This window comes from Teleopsis dalmanni, chromosome X (assembly GCF_002237135.1).
Source record: "Teleopsis dalmanni isolate 2A chromosome X, ASM223713v2, whole genome shotgun sequence".
NCBI lineage: Eukaryota > Metazoa > Arthropoda > Insecta > Diptera > Diopsidae > Teleopsis > Teleopsis dalmanni.
The window spans coordinates 20,155,588-20,170,338 of record NC_051848.1 but is presented as its reverse complement, the minus strand read 5'-3'; the positions used below and the strand labels follow the sequence as shown (position 1 = coordinate 20,170,338).

Sequence of the window (14,751 nt, the reverse complement as noted above, 5' to 3'; positions counted from 1 at the left end):
ATATTAAAAATTATTACATAAAAAAATTATGTAAAAATAAAAAAAATTTTTATTATTAATGTATAAAAATATATTTATATATATTATTACAATTAATATATAAATTTCTAGCTGTATATATAAAAATTTAATATATATTTATATATATATAGTTTTAATATTAATAAATATATATATTACATTAATAATATATATATAATATATTAAAGAATATATATATATAAATTAATTATATGTATATAAATATATTAATAATACATATAAAATATTTATATATATTTAATATATTAATAATATGTATATATATTTTATAAACATATAATATATTAATATATATATATATATATTATGTATATATAATATATTAATAATATATACATATATTCTATATATATTATACATAAATAATATATATATATATATTATATATATTATATATATATTATATATATTATATATATATTATAAATAATATTTATAAAATATATGTATATGTAATTATTTTTATTATTAAGTCATTAATACATATATGTAGGTGTATGGCTCCAAAAAGTTTGTAATATCTAAATATAATCCTTAAAAGTTGCATGCAACATATGATCTTATGTACACACACACACATAACATATTAATACATCAATATAATTACATTGTCTTATAATTGATTTAAAATTTTAAATAAATTAACTTTGATATGAATTCTAATGAGTAAACATTACTTTACATTTTGCATTAATTTAAAATTAATAATAAAACAAAGATTATAATTTGTTTATATAACTATTTTTGACTAAAAAAAAGTGTATTTTTAAAATAGATTTACATTATATTAAATAGACATGAATATTAAATATCGCTTTGTATAATGCGAATTATTTTAAAACAAGAAATACTTTTTATAAGGATATAATAAATTTATACAACATTTCACAGGGTTCTTTGCTTTCTAAAAGACATAACTGTATATTACTTAAAAATAAAATTAATCTGTAACAATAGTTTCTTTGCGTTTGAAAAAAAAAATTGTTGTATGAATGTATAAAATATATATATATTCCTGAAGAAGTATATGTTTCATAAATTATTGAGTTGAAATGTTCATATTTTTCAGAAAATTTATCATAAAGATTTATATAATATCTTTTGGACCAGTAGGGTCAGTGTGTAAAACCAAAATGGATCCAATCATTGCTACAAGTGTGCGGTCCAGCCATGTTAATGGGTTTGGATAAACTAGTCCACCTTCGTAGAAACCAAGATGACCGCCATGGGCAAGTTCCACATAAGCAATACGCAAACGTGACACTGAAATAAATATATATAGAGATTAAAAAATATTTATTATATTTGCAATCACATAAAATACTTATCATGCATAATATAAAAAATTATTATATATTATATATACATATATATGTTATATCTACATAATATATATCATAATAAGACCGATAGCAACTTATGGCTCGGAATGTTGGACAATGACAAGGGCGGACGAAGAAGCGCTGCAGGTTTTTGAAATAAAGATAGTTCGCCAAGTATATGGCACTATTCAAATGGACGACGAGACATTCAGAAGACGAACAAACAACGAAATTGATAACCTGCTTAAAAATGAAAATATAGTAAGATTTGTCAAAGCACAAAGACTGCAATGGGTAGGCAGCTCACGTTGTAAGAATGGAACCTGAAAAGAATCTGGCCAATATATTTAATGCTAAACCGATGACAATAAGGCAAAGAGGCAGACCGAAGCTGAGATGGAAGGAAAATGTGTACGAGGACGCCAGAAAGCTTGGAGTTCTGAAGTGGAAAACAACTGCACAAGATCGAAGCAGATGCAGGCAGATTATGAAGGAGGCCAAGGTTGACACTGGACTTTAGTGCCAAGTAAGAAGAAGAAGAATATATATCATTATTATATTAGAAGAAACGCTAATACAATACTTATCGGTTAAAAAAAATCAGTGTAGAAAAAATTTGTATTTCATGGGCTATCGGCTATAATGAACTATATTTGCATTTAAAATTGTTTTTTTTTTCGTTTTCCTTAGTTTTGTAATAATTAATATTGAAAGTTCATTGGAAAAAATTTTAAGTTATAATTGCACTAGACTAGGTTTAAGGCTTCAGTCTAACTTTGAAATTTTGTACTACATGTGTTAGTGTCCATTATTGGCTCGCGCTATCATCTTGTAAAATTAGGGACTTAGCCAAGTTTATAAACTTGTCAGGTTGGTTTACTTCCATTTGGCGTTATTCGTACGTTGACCTATAGTCTGCGTATGAACAGGGCTAATCCTTAGTGTCACAACAGGCCATTATTTAAGATCAAGTGGGCTTTGACCACAAGGTCGCTACTCCAATCTAACCTAATTAGTGGGAGTGTGCGAGTGATGTAGAAATGTTGGCAAAGTCTAACTAGTGCAGACGTTTGGTAAGTATAAAAATTTTATCGTAAATAGCGCTAAGTAAAGAAAGCAAAAAAAATAACTAAGAACTGATTTAACACTAAATGCGTTTCTTTATCAGGTTGATAAAGAAATGCCTTAAGACTAAATAATCAAATTTATTTCACTTAAAGTCAACAGTTACGTTAACCAAACTAATAAATATATATATTTAAAAGGTTTTTATGGCTGTTGTACTAGAAATAAAAAGCGTTGTAAATAGAAATAGTGTTAAATAACTAAAATGATTGATTATTGATGAAATAAAATTTGTGCTTACATGCAAACTCTTTAATAGGCGTAAGTAAGTTCTCTGGTACCAATGGATCATCTTTGGCATTAATAAAAATCATTGGCTTTTCAATATTATGAAGATAATGTAGAGATGAACTCCATTTATATAGCTCTTGAGTGGACGGAAAGTTATGAACACGTCTTGTGTAGGCTTCATCTAACTCTGGCAATGTAGCAGCAGCACTTATTTCACGTTCGTTTAAATTGTGACGGGCTCGAACCTCTTCGGATAGCAGAATATGACGATGTTTTAGTATAATGCTTTTAACATTTTCAGTCATCACGTACAAATAAAATCGACGAAAATTTTGGTAATTTAAAAGCCATTTGCTTCCTCTGCATAAATATATAGAATTATAGTTGTTTTAATAAGTGAATTATTATTATTAGCAACCGTTTTAGTGTTTTCAGACACAGATGCAAATATATTGCATTCATTTGGTAAACTTACTCAACAGCATTATAGCCCTGGCACACTGAAATGGCACCAATTATACTATTCGGTTTCAGTTTCTGAGTTTCGCCCATGTATTTAGTAACTAAATTCCCACCTAAACTAAAGCCAACCGCAACAATATTGCTCAATGGATACTTTTTGTGAAGATTAGTAACCATTTCAGCGAAATCTTCAGTATGACCTGCAATTTAAAATAAAATTTATTATGTATGTATGAGGTGTATATATTGAAAATATTTACCATAAGTAAATATTCGAGAAGATGTTACTTGTACACTAGGCAGAGCTCCTATATGATTGAGTACAGCGCAACGATAGCCATGACATTGCGCATAATGAACAAATGTCCGAATATACACACTCTCAGATGAATTACCAATACCAGGACAAATAGCTACTGTAACATCGTCTGTAAATAAAACCATTAATATTAAAAATCACTTTCATTTGAAAAATCATAAGTACAAATATTTAGAATTTGAATATACATAATATATAGCAATAAGATATTATATATACGATATAGATATACGTTATTATTGCAATCAATTAGAATTTACAGAAGTACTCAGATTTTATATTAGTCTTGCTAATGTTTTGGAGTAAATATATTTGGCACAACGATAGATATTAAATACCATACACTCTAATCTGAGTACATTCTATATTTGCAAAACCATTTATACCCTAGCATGAATACTGGACATCTACACAAAATATTTTGCTGACGCTATAGGTGTTTCCTTTGATCGAATTTTTAAAAATTTGCTTAAAACTTTAGACATGAAGAAGGTTTCCGCACGTTGTTTGTCGTATTCGCTGGCCATGTACCTAAAATGCAATAGCTTAAACAGTTCCAAGACGGTCAAAACAAAATGAGGTGGACTTTTTGCACAGCATCTGCTGATCAATGTAAAATCAAATAGTTGGATTGGAAAAAAACTAAATAGTTAAGAAGACAATAAATGAGCACTGTTTCTTAAATCGGCAAGGAAATATTGCTGAGCAACTAATTCACAAATGATCGAACAATAATTGGAACGTACTATGTGACATTATAATGCTAAAAATTCACAAATTCCGCAAATCTCACATAAATTAATATATTGGAACACCTTAACGCCATACATTGCTCAGAGGAATTCATAAAATTGTAGCTTTGCTACTAAATCGTAAATGTTAAAAAAAAATTGACATTATTTTTTATATTTTGCGTAAAACTTTTCAAACACCACTCTTAAAGGACTCATGCATCTATAGCTTTAAAGATAAACATCAAAATCATTTACATTCCTAGTGACACACTTACAGGTCGATCCACAAGCAGAGTAGAGGCTTCTGATTCACACACCAACTCGAATAAACCAACCATAATATACATAAATATAGATAGTCAGTCATGTAGTTGGGCAACGATCAATGCATGATCCTCGAGACTTTTGATGCATCCTCAGGCTTGATATGCCTTCCTGCGAATAGTGAAAATTTATAGGATTTGTAAGCAGCAATTTAGCACAATTTAGCAAATCAAATTCAATTCTTGATTTGTTGGGCGCGCAGGAATTTCGGGTAACGAATAGTGTCTTATGTGTGATTTCAGTATATTCGAATCAGAATAATAAGTTATTTATATGGAGTACACAAAGGATGCTGTAACTTTATTAATTGCAAATTGACAGTTATATCTGTGCTGGTTTAATAAATGTGTACGATTTAATGCTTTAGCTTTAACTCAAGAAATGTTATAGGGAGAAATGATCGGCAAGAGAATACAGGAAATTAAAACAAAAAAAGTGAGTAAAGCTGTTAGCTTTGGCTTTACCGAAGCTTATTTACTCTTTATACAGAGTTTTGAATCTACATTGAAGTTTCATTTATATGATATATATAAAATATAATATAATATAATATAATATAATATAATATAATATAATATAATATAATATAACATAATATAATATAATATATATAATATAATATATAATATTATAATAATATATAATATAATATATAATATTATAATAATATATAATATAATATATAATATTATAATAATATATAATATAATATATAATATTATAATAATATATAATATAATATATAATATTATAATAATATATAATATAATATAAATATTATAATAATATATAATATAATATATAATATTATAATAATATATAATATAATATATAATATTATAATAATATATAATATAATATATAATATTATAAATAATATATAATATAATATATAATATTATAATATAATATAATATAATATAATATAATATATAATATAATATAATATAATAATATTTTAATATAATAATATAATATAATATAATAATATATAATAAAATATAATATTGTTCACACTTATATTTCAACAGTTTTTAAAATTGGAGGAGCCTTTAATGTGGATAGCAGCACATACTATACAATATAGAATAAGATTTATCAGAAATAACCTTTTGTAATATAACTATAACCAAATCTGAACCAAGTGGTATTACTTTTATCTCGAATATTCTCTTCTAGAACAGATACCTAAATTTTAAAATAGAAGCGATCACAATCAAAAATAAAAGGAAACCTTTCCATGTTCCATAATCGTCGATTTAAATGTAAGCTATATCTTAATAATAATAAACTAATAAACTATACTTATATTCTAAATTTAAAGTATATAATTTAGAATGTTTATATGACAGCTATATCTAAATCTGAAGCGGTATGATTCAAATTTTTTTATATTCTCTTATACAAATATACAGTACATTCTGCACAAAGTTGCTTTTAAATATCTTTATAAAAAATGGAAAGCACCTATATCCAGTTTATGTGACAGTTACATAACATATTGGTCCAATATGACAAATGATCAAGGTCTAAACTTTCAAACGAATAGTTCAAAAATTGATGTAGTAGCTTGTACTGAAACTCTAGTCACTGATCCGGGTCGAGCTGATCTAGAATATATGCATTTTATGTAGTCTATGTCGTTTTGTTTTATCTGTTACACAAATTTAGATATATTTTAATGTGAACTGTGACGTTTCGTTCCATACATTACAAAAATCTTGACAAACCTAATATATCCTAGAGATAGAGATATCAGTATACATACTTACATATACTTACAGGTCACTGTAAACTAGGGCACCATGCTAGAAGATTAGATCTCCCTTTCAATTAAATCTGTCGCAGCTGTGAGGAAGACCCAGCTCATGCACGGCGGCGACTTAATACTTTAGAAGCCCTCTTTCTTGAGAATCTGGACAAAATACAGAACCTGACACTAAATAACATCTTATGCTTCGCTAAAGGTTCTAGGTGGTTTTAGACCATGTGCTTTTCCTATATACACGGTAACACAATGAGCCAATAGGCCTAGGTGGATCCACTAGGTGGATCGCCGGTATAACCTAACTTAACCTAACTGCAACTATATTAGTAATATATAATTACTATTATTCAGCAAAAATCAGAAATTGATAGTTCGAACTAACAAAAGTTCGAAGTTGCTAGAAATATCTGCGATTCTACTTCATTTTCGCAGACATAGTTCATCATAGTATTTTATTTTTTTTTTATTAAGAATAGCTTCGATCCTTTGCAAGCAACTATCAAATCTGGTGACATTTTTCTACAGCCCTAAGAACTTTCCTATAAACCATGAGTTACACGAATTATATCCCTTCATCGCTTTTATATATTTTCTATTTGTTAATTTTTTTTTTGTTTTTCCGTGTATCAATAATACAGAAGTTATTACAATAACTGATATAATAACTATCTTTTCACTTGTATTGAAATTTATTTTATTGTGTATCTGATGAAGTATTTTATTAGTATTTTTAGTTTCAAGCTGCAGGGACAATCATACATGCAATCGTACGAGCATACGTAAAAAAATCAATTTTTGCTTACCTTCACCCTCTACCAATGGCTGATATAGGTCATACGTTAGTGTGGAACCATCAAATAGTGATAAATATATCCGGTCGCCTAATGGCCAAGGGCACTTAACGCGTCCAACAATGCTGTGCAAAACAGTTTGTACATGGCCACTGAATCCCCAGAGGCGTGTGGGTACATAACTGAAAATGAATAAAAGTTATATGTAAATTATGAAAATTAATTAAAAATAAACATTTTTACTTGTGCAATTGACTTTAGAAAAAATCTACAATTGCTTAATTGAACATTTCTGAATATGTTTAAATAATATGTTTTACTAGTATTGCATAACTTGAGCTTTTAGTAATATTTAAAAAAAATTGAATAAAATTTTGATTTTACTATTTTAAAAAATTATATTTTTAATAAATATAGGAAAGAAAAGGTCGTATTCCTAATTATATGGTCGACATTTTTCGGTCAAAGAATTACGGAGCACCACCACTTTAATCTTAAAGGCAACATCAAAAAGGCTCTCTAGCAAGCTTTTTGGATATATATTCCTAAAAATTTTATAATGGAAAAGCAAAATCCGTCACAGCTGTGAGGAAGACCCAGCTCATGCACGGCGGCGACTTAAGTCCCCTTTCTTGAGAACCTGTTTCCAATTAGTTGCATTCAACTCCAAACAATGCATTCGTTCATTCATGTATGCGTGTGCATCAAATCCAGACTTGTACATCAAGTCCAATCAGTCCTAACTCAACTTTACCACTGCACCAAACAGACGGTCTTACCTCTACCCCTTCTTCCATCAACTACCGCTTCAAATGCCTCCTACGTTGTAGCATCTATTCTCACAAGATAACCAAAACACCACAGCCACTGGATGATAATTTATTGAATCACATCTATGTCGTGATAAAGTTCGTATAGTTCGTGGTTAATTCCGATGCGGTAATTGTCGCCAATTCGTAGAGGACCAAAGATCTCACGAAGAACTTTTCTCTCGGTAACTGTTGTTCGTTATAGCGGTGACAAGGTAAATCCTTGACAGTTTTAAAAATATAATCGCCAACCACTAGGCTAAGCCCATCTTTGCAGATTCCTTGTCGATAACCGCAAAGGCAGGTATTACATCAATCTTGCTGCGCCCAATAATGTTGATGTCGTAGGTATAAGCAAGGAGCTGAACACATTTCTAAAATATTGTTCCATTAGGAAGAAATTTTTTTATCACTATGTGTCCAGTTACTATTTGCGCTTTTCATTGATATTTCCGAATCTATAAAAGTGTAGAAACCTTTACTAGTTTTACAGATTTGTAGTTTATTTGTTAAGAATGTGACGTCATTGGAACCCTATGGCTCATATAAGTTATAAAATGAACGAGAGGTATGTAAAGTTTTGACAAACCTGTAGTTTATGTATTTAAATGAGTAGGAGGTGGAATCTATTAATCAATTTCTATGTTTTTGTAAAGGATTTGTAAAGGACCTCTTTATGAAATATACTAGTTTCTATTAAATATAATAGTCACTTCCGTCTGAAAAAATTGACGTTAAATTACAACTTATATTCACAAAATATTGGTCTCGCCCGTGCGACTCGTGGAGTAATATTAGCATGAATTTCTCAGTATTATACAACAAATAATGCCTCTACAAACTGAATAGTATTGAAATTTAACAATTAAAAAATATAATTAATTAATTCATTCTACAACTGGTTTATGATTTCGTTTTAATACAAACACAGCAAGTGAATTTGTCAATAAAACTTTCGCAACTAAGTAACAAAACTACAGAAAAATGTGCGAATATAAAAGTCAAGTACGGCTTTAGGTCAGTTGTTGAAGGAGCACTGACTCTGAGCTAAAAATTTGGCAGGGCACGAGTTTGATTCTTGGTACTTGCAGTGACAAAAAATTATTTACAAATAATTAAATACAAGAATTATTTCCAAGACCATTGATGATGGGTATTTGGCAATACTCGAAACAGCTGTATGGTCAGCCAAAAATTCAATTAATTAAAATAATATAAAATAAATTTTTGTTCTTGTAGTTCACTGTTCGAAAAATCTTTTTCAAAAATATTTAGTTTATCGAATTTATGAAGTCTTATGACGAGGAGGTCTTCTACAACTCTCTGCACACATTGTCAATATTTTTTACAAAAATTTCCACTAAAACTCAATAAAGTACGTTACAACAAAAAATTGAATATAGTATATAAAATTAATTAACTAAAACGGGCATAATAAATCTCTACCCCCATACTGTTTTGTGTCAGGACGATAACTTAAAACTAATCAATATTTCCTGTATTAAGCATTTTTCTATTGGGGTTCTGTAATAATTAGAAAAAAGCTTTAATAAAGTTTATATCACCGTTGTCTCTTTTAAAAAGTGTTTAGTATGTATTTATTTATTTTGTTGGTTATTGTTTTAAATATAAGAAAAGTTTAATTATTAGAAACGTTCAACAAAATTTTTAATTATTATGTAATTTTATGGTTTTTTTTATGAAAAGATAACATACAATTGATACAAATATCGAAACGTACGTAATCAACTATTTATACTCGGCTATTAAATGATTTTATCGTATATACATATGTACGTACATATATCTATATATTTCTGTGTTATTGATGAGTCAAAACTTCAAATAAAATTAATTGGATTATATAGAATTCAATAAACTTTCTGTCAAGGACAAGCAATGGTTATGGTTCCACAAATGCAATCAATAGATGACCATATTTATTTTAATTATATGTAAATTCGATTGAATTGTCTGTTATTGAATAAAACAGTTTTAATGGAATGGATAGGGAATGTATTGCATTACTTCGGATGAATTTCTTTAACCCATCTGTATAATCTGTATATATTATTTTCCAAGAATGTAATTGTAGTTTTGAATATAATTCTTATTAAATATTCTGCGTTATAGCAGTTTTTAGTAGTTTCTAATTTCAGTGCTCTGCTTTTAATTTCACTACTTGCAATGTGCTGGTTTTGTCTGTTATTGAATAAAACAGACTTGTGTAAATGGGTGTAGAATGTATTACTTTATATCGGAAAATTTCCTTTGACTCATATTATATTATATCTCTTACCTTTTATTATATATATATATAACATTACATTTTTTATATTTCTGCATATTTTATTATTATTGTTAGAGGATGTGGCACTGCCACCGTAGGGTCTTTGTGCCCCCTTCTGGGTTTAGAGTAGTTTCCTAAGACCTGTTGCGTTAAAAAAAGTAGTATAACCTACTTTAAAGAGTTTTATTGCCTCTTTCTTAAGTATATATATTTCCAGTAGTCTATTCTATATGTGTATTAAGAATATTCTAACAAAACATGTATGACCGACTCCTCATTCTCTTCACAAAATCTACAGCTTGCATCCGTAAGTATACACAGTCTTGAAAGGTGGTGTTTTAGTTTACAGTGCCCTGTTAGGATTCCTGTGATGTTTTGATAAGTTCATGCAATCCTGGTATCTCTTATTGTTATACCATAGGTACTAACAAGTGATTTGGATTGTTTTAATCCTGGTATATTATCCCAGTAATCCTCTTTATTCCGGTTCTCCTTTATTTTTATGAGAGAAAGGAGCATACTAGGTCCTAGTCCACAAAATGATTCTAGACCCATCATCGGTGTGGCTGTCCCTTTCCTGGCAAGTTTCTCCGCGTATTTGTTTTCACGTACATCAGTATGTCCCAGTATGTCAAGGTAGTCTAACACCAGTCTTGAGGTCACCTGATGCGATTTTACTGCTTTGATCGCCCCCTTGGCTGTCTGTCAGTTGTGCGTTATTTTTACCCTGGTAATTCTGTTTAATATTGATGAGAAAATTTCTGCTTCGAAGATGCTAGTTATTTTCCCCAGCGCTTCTTGCCTGGTCCAACTATTCCCACTCCGACACCTTCCTCCGTAAGCGAGCCGTCAGTGAAGCATGCGATTGTGAATATTTGTTCTGTAGATTTTTATTTTAAAGATATATGTATCTCTGTCTTATAGTATTTCTGTTTCTAATCTCAATACACTATGAATGTTGTTGTAGCCTGCAGGGATTTGTTTGCGTTGTCCCTTTTGGCAGTGTTAAATGACTGACTCCTGGTTGTCGAACTGGACGAGTGGCTCCGGAACGTAGATTCGACCGTTTTTAAAACCTCTTCTCTCTTTATGAATGTTACTATATCTAATTAGCTGCATTAGCTTTTCAGTGCTCTGTTTAAGTTTGCGTTCAATTTTTTTTAATATAAGATTTTCACATAGAAGAATTTGACTCAAAAATTTTTGTGTATATATAAACTTTATTTAATTTTTGATTTTTAGCTAAACAGTATTGGTTTTAGAGATAAAATATAAAATAAGAAATGATGTCATACCTATACATGTATTTAATAATATCATATTTTAACATTCACTAGCTTTTAATTAGCATAAATTTATTTAATATTTTATTATAACAAATTTATTTTATAGATATTAAATTTTTTGTTCAGTACTCATTCCGGTACACTGGTCAACTGCTGTTTAATATAGTGAATCTTTTTGGAATTGTATTGCTTCATTGTTAGGATACTCATTGTACCCTCTGTAGCTGCCCCGCTCTCTCGAGAACTCAACAAAAATACTTGAGGACTGTCATTTTTACAGGACTGCAGCACATATCTGATGTTATTATTGAACTCTTAACACAATTCGCTAATAACACGCGCATTCTAGGAGTACACACTATCGTTAGAAATAAGACTCTAATCTGGTATCGCAATGGACTTTAATGGTCTACGCGTGGCTTTTTTGGTCTGCCAGCATAACCTCTAACATAGACAGAGACCTTATTAATGCAAATTATAACTGGAGCGATATATGCCACGAAGCACTCAATAGAGTTAGATTTAGATCTATGGCACAGGCATGAGGAGAAGAGGACAACAGTAGTAGTAGTAGTAGTAGCATAACCTAACTTAGGTACTTATTGATTTTATTATTTACCCTTTACTAAATCATTGTTAAGAGTATTTTATCAATAGCCAATACTAACGCAATTAATCATAACTGTTTAGGTTCTAGGAGTTTTTGGGTCTAGGTTCAAGTGCCGTTCAATACTCTTAAAAGGGATTATAAAAGCACCACAGCTTTTTATTTACTAAAACAAAAGTTTTCAAATAATAAATCATTATTTTTTGTGTGTAATTATAGTAAAATTTTATCACACTGGTACGCACTTCACAATTAAGGTTCCAAGAAGCTACTCGCCAACCACGATGGCCAAGTGCCGTTTACCACCCCCAAAGGGAATCAGCAAACAGATCCCAGTGGGTTACGACACCAACAATAACTTCACAATTAATGTTGAAATAAAAAAAAAAAGTCATATATACTTAAAGCAAAATAAATACTAAAATATTAATTCATATTGTATTTAGTATGAATTAAATCATTTCATAAATTACGTCCTATATTAATTGCTTTACACAAGGCAAAATAAAATAAAAAAATATATTTTTTTTTAAAAAAAGTTTTTTCTAAGCAAATAACTTTGAACTCTTTAATTGAAACTTTTTGTTATAAAAATGGGAAAAGCCTAATACATAACTATTACTAGTACTAATTTTTATTAGGTATATTATAAAACCATTACATATACCATGTTTTATCTTCGCACTGACGGAAATGACTTATATAGTCCTCAGCCGGTATATGACACTTTATTTAACTTGGTAATATGTATAGTGTTACTAATTGTTTAAAAGTTTTACTGATTATTGTAAAATAAATTTATTAAAATAGTAATATTATACATTTGCATTTTTGTATATTTTTGAATAGAATTTTTGTTTCACAACAACAGAAACGTAAAGCTTATGCATTATCTTCTATTTTATATATAAATTTACTAGTTATAATATTATATTTTTTAAAAACTTACGGTTCACGCAATACTGGAGCTATCTTAAAGATGCAGTCCAAGAATTGTGGATCCAAACACCAAACACTTGGGCGCAATGGTTGACTGTTTACATTTAAAATTCGAAATAAGATGCAAAATATTACGGCAATTGCGGTGAGAAAAGCGGTCGACATTTTTCCAATTAGTTGAAAGCAGCAGAAAACTGCAGCTACGTCAATAATTTACTGATATTAAACTTTCCTACAAATGTTTGATTTTTTCAATTTTTCAATTTTTCAATTCTCCAAAATTCTTTTCCCGCTTTTTGCTTTGTTTTATTCGGTTTTGTTTTAATGACGCAATTTTATTGTGGTTTCTGTTTCGGCACCAATTAATATTCACTGTTGATTTTCGCTTTTGAGAATTCCAAAAACATTATTTAAACATTACATTAAATTTATTATTATTTAAATATATTTTTATTTTTATTCACAGCAGAATGTTAAATTTTCATTTTCTAAAATAACATTTTGTTCATTTTGAATTTACTATCATAAATCAGTCAATATGCAAACACCTACCTATGCGGCGATACGTAAATGTATAGGAATGCTCTGTTTCGTTTCGTTGAAAAATGCTTATAATTTTAAATTTTAATGAATGATGTTCCAGTTTATTAATTATATTAAAACCGCTGTTTATGTTGGAGTATATGTTTTATTGTTGTACAAATGCCGATACATTTGTACTTTAATGTAAATTATTTATTCGACCATCATATTTCCAGCCACCAATTACACCGAATTCCTAACTGCGTTTAAATTTACTATCTCTCAACTTTAAGAAGCAACTAACAATAAACATATGGCATAATAAAAACAAAAACTTCAAACTGACGACAGAGTTGTTAATAGTAAAATTCATGCAAACCTATAAAATCGCAACAAAATTTGTGATGTAGCGGAAGATCTTCATTGACAATAAATTTTTATATATTGAATACACAACAAATAAAATATATTTCATATATATGCAATTTTGACACATTTAGAATTTTTTTCATATAACTATAAATAGATATACTAAATATTTTTTTTTGACTTGTCAGTTTTATTGAATCTTATCATTTAAATACGACTTACGTATGACTTGTACGTAGACTTGGCGATGTTACGTAGACTCTGTTAAATGATAGTCGATTATTATATTTATTGTTGATTTTAATAAAAAATATCTGTGTTAAAAGCAATAACAAATATGGTGATAATCAATTATTTAATATTCCAAATAATATAGCTCCAATACAATCTAGTATTAGGGTGCGTCACAATTATTATTTAGCATGTTTAGCATGACTGCAAATAGGAGTGATAGACAACTATTTAATAGGCCAAATAATATAGCTCCAATAAAATCTAAAATCCAATTAGGGTTCTTCACATTTCTTATTTAGCATTATTTAGCATTTCTTATTTAGTATGATTTCAAATGTGGTGATACACAATTATTTAATAGGCCAAATAATATAGCTCCAATAAAATCTAGTATTACGGTTCTTCACAATTCTTATTTAACATGTTTAGCAGAACTTCGGCTTATCTGTTGTTTTCAATAAAAAAAAGAACCCTTGTAGACAAGCAACAACAAATATGGTGATAAACAATACGCTAATTAATATGACTCCAACAAAATCTAGTGTTAGGGTACTTCATAATTATTATTTAAAATGTT

General features: G+C 28.7%; 1 protein-coding gene across 1 annotated transcript; it reads right to left on the bottom strand.

The window, feature by feature from the left end:
- Window positions 1–932: 932 nt before the first annotated feature.
- Window positions 933–14,030, bottom strand: LOC119689196 (abhydrolase domain-containing protein 2). The gene is made up of 7 exons (XM_038103970.1): window positions 13,602–14,030; window positions 13,060–13,434; window positions 7,131–7,300; window positions 3,443–3,610; window positions 3,196–3,382; window positions 2,731–3,080; window positions 933–1,305 (listed from the first exon to the last, which is right to left on the bottom strand). The coding sequence occupies exons 2-7, from the start codon at window positions 13,212–13,214 to the stop codon at window positions 1,130–1,132; spliced, it is 1,206 nt and encodes a 401-aa protein (XP_037959898.1). The 5' UTR covers window positions 13,215–13,434; window positions 13,602–14,030; the 3' UTR covers window positions 933–1,129.
- Between the last annotated feature and the right edge of the window lie 721 nt (window positions 14,031–14,751).